The sequence below is a fragment of the Drosophila tropicalis genome, unplaced genomic scaffold, assembly GCF_018151085.1.
Source record: "Drosophila tropicalis isolate 14030-0801.00 unplaced genomic scaffold, ASM1815108v1 contig_694, whole genome shotgun sequence".
Taxonomy (NCBI): Eukaryota; Metazoa; Arthropoda; class Insecta; order Diptera; family Drosophilidae; genus Drosophila; species Drosophila tropicalis.
The window spans coordinates 3,042,684-3,055,326 of record NW_027173176.1 but is presented as its reverse complement, the minus strand read 5'-3'; the positions used below and the strand labels follow the sequence as shown (position 1 = coordinate 3,055,326).

The 12,643-nt window shown below is 38.8% G+C and overlaps 1 protein-coding gene across 1 annotated transcript; it reads left to right on the top strand.

The window, feature by feature from the left end:
* Positions 1-190: 190 nt before the first annotated feature.
* On the top strand, positions 191-5,871 carry Ciz1 (Ciz1 zinc finger protein). The gene is given in 9 exon segments (XM_068292950.1): positions 191-363; positions 573-931; positions 1,005-1,055; positions 1,938-2,383; positions 3,105-3,870; positions 3,943-4,266; positions 4,328-4,558; positions 4,560-4,987; positions 5,044-5,871. Coding segments are annotated over 8 exon segments (3,054 nt in total). The 5' UTR covers positions 191-363; positions 573-577; the 3' UTR covers positions 5,498-5,871.
* Positions 5,872-12,643: the final 6,772 nt, after the last annotated feature.

Genomic DNA, 12,643 nt, shown 5'->3' with positions numbered 1-12,643 from the left:
GTATTTTTCTGTTGTCATTGTACAGTAGGTGGAGCCACCGAATTTCGGGGGAAAAGTAGAAATACCAAAAAAAATACCAGATCGAACAAAATTACCCTGTCCAGTCGGCTCTATCTCGAACTAAAGAGTCGAGCTCGAGCAAATGAGTCGAACTCGAGCAATAAGTTCAACTCGATTTTGTGGTGTCGTCTCATGTCACATTTACAGTTACACTTTTTCTGAAAACTGCTAACGAGAAAGAACTAAAAAAATATTTGTGCAAATTTAATAAAAAAAAAAAAAAAGAAAGAAAAATTGTAAGAATTTTGTGAGCGCACTTAACCGAATAAACTGAGAATAAGAAGTAAAGAACTAATTGAAAGGGTAAGTGCTAATAAATGTAATGAAATACAAAAATGCACGCTGGTATTGATTATTTTCCGGGGTGGCAGTCAAGCCGGTAGACATCTGCATACATACATGCGCACAGACAGGCACACGCTCGCGCACACACACACACACACAATTGGCCACAATCAGAATTTTATCAACTGTTAATTTTTTTTTTTCGTTTTTGTATGCTTGATTTGTAGAAAAAATGCGTGGACGCGGTGGTTACATTCAACGTGGACGCGGTTCCCTTACATCAATGGGAAATCGGTATTACAACAACCGTAATTCTAGCAATTACGTGAGCACACGAACGCAAGGAAACTATCGCCCGAATGGCGGACGGTATGAAAACAATTACCACCATACCAACAATCGGTATAGCGGTGGTGGTGGAGGCAGCGGTGGTGGTGGCGGCAGTGGAGGAGGCGGCGGCGGTGGCGGTGGCGGTGGCGGCAATAGCCATCACTATGAGAATCGGAGTCGCGATATTGTAAACCATCATAACTCGAGCAGCGGTGGTGGACGCTACGACTCCGGATCAAGTCACAAGCGTAGCTATGTAAGTATATGAAGGAGTAGGATAAGGAGAGATCGGAAATGGTTAACAAACTCCCATTGTTTTTTTTATTCAGGATTCAGGACGCGATCGAAGCGATGATCGCGGCAAACGTCCACGTATCGATGTAAGTTTTATAAATATTCGTAGCCCATATAGTCAATTTGCACGTTATTCCAGAGGTTTTTCATAATAATCCCCATTTCGTTTTTTTTTTTTTTTTTATTAAGTTTTGATTTTTTATTAAAACGTTGGCTAAGTTTTCTGTAATGTTAATGATTTTCCAAATATTTATAGCACTATTTGTAAAGGTTAAACGCCGGAATCTAGCGTTACGAGCTTTCTCCCTACCTTAAAAAAAAGCCATATATATATATATTAAAACAGTTAATAATGTAAAATTATATAACTGATGCACAGAGCTCGCAGCCAGCCAGATATATATATATATATATATAAACATTATAATCCATTGTATAAATATATATTATTTATATACATATATATTTCACTATGTGTCCAAGGCATAGCAATGATATTTAGCCAAAGATTGATCAACCGTCCTGAGACAGAGACATCTTCCATGTGTAGAAATGCGATTGTTAAACATACACAACATCTCCTACTATATATAGCGAGTTATATATATACTACATATATGTATAAACCATCCAGCAGTCGATTTGCTTTCAAAAAATCCAAAACAACCGATAATCTTGATCTATTTTAAATGGTTAAAGAGTTTGAGGGTTTCCGCATCAAGTTACCACACAATAATTTAAAAAATATATATATAAAAACACGCTCTCCAGGATCAGCTCAACTTTTAAATAACAATTATATATTTACATATATATATTATATTCGACGAGTATATACATATATATTTATCATCCACAAAAGTTACCTATATATCTCTATATATATATATTCGACCAAAACAAAAACCAAAAAACAAACAACAAAAATATGCTCCTCTACACTCCTTCCTACTCATCAATCGTCATAGGATTACCGTCGCACGAGCTCGTCAAACGATCGGAGCGATCGTCCATCATCTTCACAGAATATGGGAGGAGGCGGTTCATCATCGTCCAATTATCATCCACGCAGCAACACCAGTGGCGGAGGAAGCGGCGGAGGAGGCGGCGGCTCGAGTTCATATCGTCAGCGTGATGAGTCTGGTTCTGGCAGTCGCCATCAGCGCGACTCGTCAATGGGACCACCCAAACGCATGCTGCGCAGTGTGGCCGGCACTAGCTATATATCACGTCCACGCGGCGGAACCATGAATATTCGTGGCGGGATTGTACGCAGCATGCGTGGCGTTGGTACCATGCGCGTTGTCCGTTCTCGGCCCAATGAGTCAAATGATTTGCGCACTATGCGCCGCCAGCTTCTGTATGCTCAGCAAAAAGATCGAGCTCTACTGGCTAAGATACAGCAGCTGAAAAGGTAATTAGACACAAAAACAAAATTGAATTGAATTTGAATTGAGATTGTTGTTGAGAGATTCTGCAAGACAGAAAAATACAGCTGAGAGAAGTCAGAAATTGAGAGAGTGAGATAAATAAAGAGTGCGAGGATTCTTCTTCCTTATGTGCCGCGCGCAATGGTAATAATAATAATGGTAATGCCATTCAGATTGAGAGATTGGGAATATATATATATATATCTATATACCGATGCCATCGATCATTGGCAGATTGTATAGAGAAATAGAGAGAGAGAGTATTGAGAACACTCAATATCTAAATATCTATACACATAAATATGTAATTAATTGGCTAAAAGAATGTGCCTTTCGATTCGATGATTTCATCTTCATAGAATAATTCTTCCATAATCTTCTGTATAAGTGTGTATAAAACTTTTTTTTTTTGCCAAAAACCAGAGAGACGAGATATAAAGATATAAAAAGTGTAACTGAAAGGAGCATAAGGAGAGAAGGAAAGATATTGTGTGTGTGAGAAAGTCAGAGAGAAAGAGAACTTTGATAAAAACTGAAAAAAAAAAAAAACAATCAAACACTCGACACTGTTAACAAAAGTTTTGAACCATGTGTACTCTACTTACTTACCAAAAAACATATTTGCCTTTGCGCCTCCTTTCCTCGAACTCGAACTCGGACTCGAATTGTACTTCGACTTCGTCTTCGGTTTCCTTCACAATGTAGCTCATTGCGCCGCCAGCGCCAGGGAGGAAATGCTAGTGATAATTCCAGTGACAAAGATGACGACAACAATGACAAGGATGAAAGTAAGTCTAGCAAGAGCAAGAAGAAGCAGCATAGCAAAGACGATGAAGAGGATGGAGATGCCGCCGATGTTAATAAGAAAAGCGAATCGACTAAGACAAAGTCATCGCTAGGCAAGAAACGCCCCAAAAGCGAACCCGAAGGTAACAATGGTGGTGGCGCCGACGACGACAATGAAGACGGCGATGATCTAGAAGACGGAGACGATGAGCAGGATCAGGAGATGGGCGATAGTGAGTCGGATAACAAGAAAGGCAAATCAAATGCTGGCGCCTCCGATGATGAGGAGGAAGATGAAGCCGCTGCTGCAGCTGCTGCTGATGAAAGCACCGGCGGCGGTGAGGGCAAGTCTCAAGGCAAGACCGATGATAGTGGCGCCGATGCCGCCGATAAGCCCAAAGAGAAGAGCAAATCTTCAAGTTCAGCTGATAAGTCAGGTAAGAAGAAGTCAGATAAGAATGGTGCTGATGCTGACAAAGATGGAAAGGAATCGTCGTCCAAGTCAAAGAAAAGCTCCAGCAAGAAGGAACGTTCCCGTAAGGATAAGGATGATAGCGACGAAGAGGGACGCAGCAAGGAACGTCGCAGTTCCCGTCATCGTGACGAGGATCAAGGAAGTGCCCGTAAACGCACCTTCATTAAGCTCACCTGTGTCCATTGTCGCATTAAATGTGTTACCTTCAAGGTGAGCTAGCCAAAGTTCTCTCTCTCTCTCTCGTTTATAATTGTTTTGTCGTCTGTTTTGTCGCTTTTATAGGAATATAGCTTCCATCTAAACTCGCGCACTCACAAGAACTCTATGCGTAATGTGGCACTCAATCAACGTGCCGATCTTCAGCGCATGCGCGCCCGTCAACGCACCACACAGCGTGAGATCGAAGAGAATTGCAAGGAACAGCACGAGTCGCGCTATTGTCGCCTTTGCCGTCTGGCCTATCGCCAGCCGAAGAGTCTGCATCAGGCTTCCGAGCATCATAAGACTATCAAAAAATTCCTGATGCCCTACTGCGGCTGCTGTCATTTGGCATTCAAAAATGCCATGCTCTATGAGAATCATCGCTGCTCCTTGGAGCACATTCGGGTAAGAGAAATTCAATAGAAACAATTTTTTAATGAATTGACGATGATCTATTTGCATGTAGAACAAGGTCCGCAACGATGAGTCTGGATCCGAAGATAGCGTCGATGAGCGTGAAATTGATTTGAATAAATTCCTTACCGTCGATTCGGTTGGCGAGATAGATGACGATATTATGGAAGCCGATATTGATGCATTGCTTAGCAAATCGGAAATTGCACAAAAAAGCAGCGATGAGGAAATCCGCAAGCGTGGATTAATCGGTGCTGAGTTCATAAAGGCCCTAGAGGCATTCTTTTTGCGAGCTCTGCAATCATTACTCCGTCAAGGCGGAAGACATTTCGCTCGATGATTATGCTAAGAAGCATTGCCTGCAACATTCCCATGTTAAGGCATTCCTACGTCACAAGGAGGAATTGGAAAAGAAGGCCAAGGCTGACCAAGATGATGAACAAGAAGACGATGAAGGTGAGGAGCAAGAGAAGAAAGCTGACAAGGAGACAAAGGATGCCAAGGACGAAAAGGATGCTGACACTTCGACTGAGGCCAAGAACATCGACGATGACGATGACGAAGATTATGCCGAGGTTGATCCCGAAGAGTACATTCATAATGAGAAGCTATGGGAGGAGGTCGACAAAGATTTGGGTGACCTCTTGGCTGAAGTAGAGCCAATAGGCCAAGAAGACGAGGATGAATCAGTCCTAAATATTGACATTCAGAGGTGAATGACCGAAAATTGATCTTTAATAATGATAATTAAATATTAATCTCTTACAGCGAGAAAAACAAGGCTAAGGATACCGTTGAGGAATCCAATGGTAAGAACGATGATGAGGATGAGTCTCCACCGCCGGCACCACCAAAAGAAGTGAAACCACCAACTACTGTAGTAGCTGTCGCTGCTGCTGCCAAATCGAATACTGAGAAGAAGGCCTCACCAGCCGCAGCTGTGCCAGCCGTTGCTGCTGCTGCAGCTCCTGCTCCAGCTCCAGCTGCCGCAGCCAGTGCTCCTACTACACCAGTAGCTGCCGCCAAGTCAGCTTCAGCTACGGCTACGGCTACATCGGCTGCCAAGAAACCGATCAAAAAGCCAGCTCCCAAGCCGGCCACTCCGGTAGCTAAGGTTGCCAAGCCTGGACCGGCATCAACGAAACGCAATGTCGTGGTCAATGTGAAACGCACTACGGCCGTTAAAACTGGCAACAAGTCCGCAGCCAACGACGCCAAGTGAGCCAAGTGACTCGCCCAACAACAACAAGAAGAAAAAAAGCAAAAAATCATATTAATAAAGAAATAACAGCTTAGATATTAACTTTTGGAATAACACCCAGCCAAACCCAGTGATTGGGTTAAAACGAAAAAAAAATGATAAAAGAAGAAAAACAGAAAAAGAAACAAAAAGCAAATACAAAACAGCAAAACAAAGTCTACTTCAAATGAAACTGCACACACACAAACAAAATAAATGATTGTTCAACAAATGCGCTAACATCAACAACTACAACAGTATACAAAACTACAACAATCACAACTACAACTCCAACCATCATGTAACTGAGTGTGTGTAGCATGTTTTAATAAAAACCTATGTAGACCCTATAAAAATTCACCACCTGTGTGTTGTGTGTATATATGTATGTATTTAGATACGAAAAAGAAAAAAAAAACAATATCATGTGGATCTCTTTGCTGCACCATATGGACTGGACCTTTCCTTTGTTATTTGTAGGAAAGGCCTCACCATCAGCCTTTCTAAACAGGCCTCAGGTGAGAGGCGGCGGCGGCGTCGTCGTCGTCGACGTCCCAGCTGAACGAACAATGCCAAAAGAAATGTCGTTTGGTCGTCTGGTCTGGTCTGGCCCGGTCTCTCCACCTTGGTCTTGTCTCTTGGCCGCCAATTTGCTGCCCATTTAATTGTCATTTCAAGACGAAACAGAGAAAGAGACAGCGAGAAAGAGAGAAAGATAAAATGGCACACGCTAAATGTTGATTAAGTGCGGACGAGGGCGCGGATTTGAACCTGAAACTTTCATTAATGCCCTAACTAGAAATTGTGGGCCTAATACCTATATAATGTGATATGTGATTACCCTATCCTTGAGATCAAATTTACTTCTTTAAAGGTTTGATATCGGATATGTGCCAAGTTTGATTCGCTGCTAGATAAGAATACTCAAAAGTATCAGGCATTGTTCTTGAAGATTTGCCAACATCTATGATTTGATTTGAGATACCTGATGTGATTCAGAAAGTTTAATTTGCAATACTCAATACGGAGTCCTTCCAGGCACTATCTCTGAAGATTTGCCACCATCTATAAGCATTGAAAGGGGAGATGTAAAAGATTATAGAGAATCCTTGAGAGCTAATTTAATGGCATTATCTCTCGGGCTTTGATTTGATATACTTAATGTGAGCCTATATCAAATATATATTTCACATTATCTCTGTCTCAATCTATTAGCAACCAAAAGGAGTACCTACTAATACACCTGGAAATGTTTTCTAAATAATCACTGATTGGATTTAAATTTGAGGTAACTTTTTATTCATATTAATTCTTTCTTTCATTTAAAGAGCATACAATTGTCGGTGTCTTGAATTGAAAACTGTTGTTCCTGTTTATCTAAAATTTATTTATTAACCTTTTGGGCGGCATAAGTGATGCTCGGCGGTGGCTGCCGCTGCTGCTGTTGTTTGGTGTTGGCTGTTCGTGTTGGCCCTACTTGGCTCCCACAGTACTTTTTTTTTTTTTTTGGTGGGACTCTGTATATCCATTTCCGCTTGCCACATGCCACTTGCCACTTACTGTCGTCATCTCCCTCTCTCTCGCACTCTCTCTCTCTCTCTCTCTCTCTCTCTCTCTGTGTTTCTCGAATACAATGCTGCCAATGTGTAGTGGCAGTCGAAAGGAAAAATACATTTCATTTCATAATTTTTCTACATATTTTTGCCAAATTAACTTTCACTGCATGTCACGTAGGATTGTGGATTGTGTGATGATGCTGCTGCTGGTGGTGGTGGTCATTATGTAATCTGTCACTTAATATGCGTATATGTATTTCATTTTGGGGGGGAATCTCATCGCTTCCTTCTTACACCACACACAATATTAAGTGGGGCTCAGTCACACAATGTCAAGTTTTAATTTCATTACTTGCAACAGTGGCAGGTTTTTGTGTGGACTCTCCTCTAGATGACGCTAATCCCGGACTATCAGTCATTCAGTCTTGAAGTATTTGGTAAATTGTTGTTGTTGTTGTCGCGCAGATTTATGCGCGCATTGTTCTCTCGATTATTCGACGTCTTATTATATGTTTGTCTGCCACAAAATCCGGTTTTTGTCTTAGACTTTTGCATTATTGTAAGAGAGGGGGCCCCCACATCGATACTACTATTAACATTTAATTTGTGATTCCAAGTCGTTGTTGTTGTTGTCTATGATGCCAGCAGCAGGCCCCCAGGCTGTTTGAATCTGCTTGGGGTCTATGTTTTTTTTTTTTTTTTTTTGCGCGCTTTTTATATAAATACATACAAACATATATCATATATGTATGTATATAGATTTTTTATTTTGCATTAATTGGCTAAAATTGGGTATATCCAAGTTATAATGGTCAACGAAATCTGTAATAGTTGTAATACTTATTATATAGTTTGTCCAAATATCACCAAAAGCGACATTTTTTTATATCAGAAGGCATTTTAATCCTTTTTGTTTTAGTGTAGATTCTAAGGACTTGGATGTTATTAAAAAGCCTTTTGAAGCCTTTTGAAAAGCATTAGTTTATTAGCCCGTCTTTGACTGTTGAACAGCTATCTTATACATCCTTCAAAATGTTTTAGAATATTAGAATTAGAATTAGAATAAGTAAGTTTGTTTCATTAGCTTTAGACTCGGATTCAGGGCACTAAAATCCTTTATAAAAGTATGCTTTGGGTTTGGTATGTGGCTTCATTTGTTCGATCTGTGTTATTACACTTTGAATTAGAATAGGATAGAAAAGGTTCTATGGAAAAGCCTTGCTCCTCAAAGTATGCAATAGCCTTGCTTTAATCTGCCTTTTAACTGAAATATTGCCCCTAGGAACAATTAAATTTTATGCACAGGACATATGTTTCAAAAATCAATTTGTTTGCCTACTTAAGGGGGCAAAGCTCTCATTTTTGCAAGCCCCAGGAACCTACAAATTGAAGGAGCCTTCAAAATGAAAAGCTTTTTATAACTGGTCGATTCCAAAGTGTAATCGAGGCTCTGAAAGACTGTGAAGTGGAAAGTCCTTTTAAATGAATAGAGTTCCATTATAACTCAAGCTAGCTGCCTTTTACTTCTTGCATGGTATATCAAAGTCGTTACGACGACTTACTTCATTTGTTTATAAGTTTATTTTGTTTTCTTTATTTATTGCACTTTTTGTTGTTGTTGTTGCTTTTGGCGCTTCTATTAAGAAATTTTCAACGGTGCTTGTCGTCTTTTTTATTTCTATGTATTTTGTTGTTGTTGTTTGTTTTTTTTTGCCAATCTTCCTGTTTGCTTGGTTCATTTTTTTGTGCACTTTACTACCTTTAAATGCCAAGGTAGTGAGCTTGGCGCTCTGGGACTTGGTTAACTTGGTTACCAGTTAGTTGGGTAACACAAAAAAACTAAATAAAAATGGGGGAAAAAAACGAAGAAGAATACCATTTCGTTTGTCTATCGTTTAAGAATCGGTAGCTTTGTAACATATGGGCCCATAAATTGTGTTAAATGAAATCATTTGGCAGTTCTATTGAAATGTCAGCGGACGCCAACTGTTTTGCCCCTGGCCCCCATCCATCCATCTATCCATCCATCTCCATCTTCATCTCCTTCAGCCATCATTTTCATGTGCGGGTGCGTGCTTAATTGTTTGTATTTAACCGAAACCTTTGTTTGTACCCACCAAAAATTGTTCACATCGTTAACAATAATATGTTTATTTGTCTTTTTGTTTTACTCGTTATGCTTTTTTTTTTTTTTTTTTGTTTTTGTCTTTCTCTCTTTGGTTTTCTTGTAAAAGACCTTGGCACTCAAATGCTGGAATTTGCATACATTTAAAAAAAGAAAGAGAAATAAAAATTTAAGAAGATTACAGAAATTTGTAGTAATGATTCGATTGTGTGAGATGTGAGATAAATTTGACTAATAAATCTATAATTAGTAAACATGGAAAATTGCACACACACATTAATTTGGGTTCTGATTGAAAGAAATAAATATATAAAAAACCATACAGTTTATTTGTTTTCATCTTGAGTTCTTAACACATGGAGTCAAAGAAACTTGAGAAAAGAATCCCAAAAACTTGTTTAAACTGGCAAAGAAATGAGTGGAAATTTTGGCCATCAGAAGAAAAGCTTCGAAAGACATCAAAGAAGAGAATTGCTGGCAAGGTTAATGCTTAACGATCAAAGGACTTGAATCTGGTTTTCCAAAAATTGTTAATCACCATGTGTTATAATTCAAAAATGGTTGGTCTTAATATCAATACTAAAGGATGCTTAAAGATGAAAATGTATCCTTCTTTCCTGCTTGAAACAATCTTTATTTCATCCCATCACAATGGAGTTTTCCTATAAAACTAAAGCACCTGTTGATTGTCAAAATCCAATCTCCTTTTAAATTTTTAAGCCCGATATATCCAGTTACCTAATACTTTTGAGTTTCGTAATGAAGAGTATAAATATAATTATTAAATGCCCTAAACCTGTCAAATGTTATGTAATGAAAAGCAAATAACAATCGTTTTTGTTTTTTTTTTGTGTTGGACTGTGAAGAAGGGCAAACAATTCCTGAACAATTAGTAAATTTATGTCTAACCATTCCCATTTGCTAGTTTGTTGTTTTAATGTTTAGTTTAGTTTTATTCATGTCTTTGTCTTGAAGTCTTAAAAATTGCAATTTTGCATTGTGATGTTTCGATTGATTATTTACAATATAATTTTATTGAATAAAGGAAAACCTCTTCAATTAATCATCATCCTTTTTAGTATGTGAATTCTTCTTCTAGAGCCATTGGCCTACTAGCTAAATCTTAAATATCATATAAATCAGTTTTAAAGCAACTCAAGTGGATCGAACAGCTATATCGAATGAACAGTGAACAAGACGTTCATAATTGGTTGACCTCTTATCGATCGATTTACTGATTACATTTGGCATGTCAAAAAGTCTAAACGACTGGCCCAAACTTTCCTATTTCTAGTCATTTTTAGTCATCATTTTTTAACCAATTAAAAAATCGTCGCATTTTTTGTTTGCGCAATTATTAATCTACTACGTTCTGGAGCAAAGCTTTAAGTGCTTCCACTAGTTAAATGCTAGAATAGATAAGTGCTCCCCCCAGTCCACTTAGTATGTCAAGCTAGAAGTCTGTCAGTGAGTCAGTCAGTCAGTCAGTCAGTTAGTTAGTCTGTCTATGTGGACACAAATGAGATGCGAATAATTGCAGCACTTTGCATATAAACAAATGCGATTGCAACAAAATGTTTTAACCGTTTATAAATCATAACTGTCAAAAGGAACGAAGCAACAAAGAAAACAAAAAAATAAAAGCCAAACTAAATAGTTATTAATTTGATTTTCGCATTTATTTAAAGAGCATTCTAATTTAGTTTTGCATACATTTTGTGAGGCAAAAGCAAAATAAATGAAAATTATTTAATGTTTTTTTTTTTTTGAGTTAGCGGGGTGGGGGGAGAAGCAGTGAAGCGTTAACAACAGTTTCATGATTTATGAGATGAAGGTGCCCCCCTTGGCCACCTGCCCTGCTTAATAAGTTGTTTGTCCAATTTAAGGCTATGGGGGTTTGGTTTTTGGGTCTTTTTTTTGCAGGTGGAATCCGTGTCCGGGTTTGTTCAAGCGTGGCTCACACACACACACAGAGGGGAGAGAAAGATAAACACACACACACACACACACATAGACACATAAACATATATGCCAAAATAATTTGCTAATGAGCATGGATAGCGAGCGTCCAGGTCCAGTCAACTGTAGACAATTTCCCATTGGGGGAATTACATGAACCATGGAACATTTTCTTCAGCTGACTTTTTGACTTGTATTGTTATATGATTTGCATTTTTCCTGGTTTTAATTTTGGAGAGCAACAGCAACCACAACAACAACAGCAACAGCAACAAAAGCTGCAAGTGTTTTGTAAGTATAAATGGCAGGCTTTGGCGGCTAGGCAAACATTTAATGGCCAAATCAAACGCTCCATAATGTCGGTTTACCTCTCTCTCCTCGACGTCCCCATCTCTCACTCCTTGTGATCTTTAAAAGAAATGTGTGCAGAGAGTGTGTTAATTTGGTTAAAATACGCGGTGTTGTTGTGTGTACAATGCCTATGAATGTTATAAGCATGCCCTAATGTCGAATGTTGAATTTAATGCTCTCCATTCACGATTATGAACTCCCCATCCGTTTCCCCTTCCCCCATCTCAATATACATACATATGTATGTATATGACTGAAATGATGCTGCCGACCTTGTTAACAAATTTATTGACTAACTATAAAACTAATATGCTAAAGCATCATCGATATGATTATGCAATTTGCATGGCATAAAAATGTCAGAGGGCAAGAAAAAGAAAAATCGATTGCGGAATTCTACGCACTAATAAGTTAAAGACTCTCTTTTCACATATTTTCCATTGCCCAACTCTGTTGCTTTTTGGGAGCATTAATGAATGAAATCAGAAAAGCGTTGCAATCATCAAAAACCATCAGCAAATAATAAATACCAATACATAAAAGCTGCGGCTCAACCACACACAAACAATGAGCACACAAAGACACAAAGTTATGAATGAGAGAAATAATAACAACAACAACAATAAAAAGCAACAAGCCAACAAGATTTTCACACTACCCCCTAACTAACGTGGCTAAGACGTTTTGGTGGCAAGGCAGTGAGGCATGTAAACTTAGTCTTAGTTGCCATCGTCATTTGACACACCCGGCTAGTTGTTGTTGTTGTTGTTGCTGCTGCTGCAGGCAAACAACATTATTTACATGTCTGGGCGTGAGAAGAATACAAAAAACTGCAAAATCTGCTAATAAATAAATAGAAAAAAAAACAAATACATATATATGTACATACGTATATGGGTGTATATGGTAATACAGAAGATCTGATTCATCTGCTACTGGGCTTTTGTTTCCCGTCAATTTTGCAGTTGCAGTGACTGTTGCAGCTGCCTTAATTAGATTATAACAAGCTGAGGAAGGCAAAAGTGTTCGAGTTCCATATGTATATACTATGCATATAGACAACGCCCTTGTCATATCAATGGGCCGATCTGCATTGCGTGCCAAAATATATTATGCAAGTCTCAATTGAACCGAGAA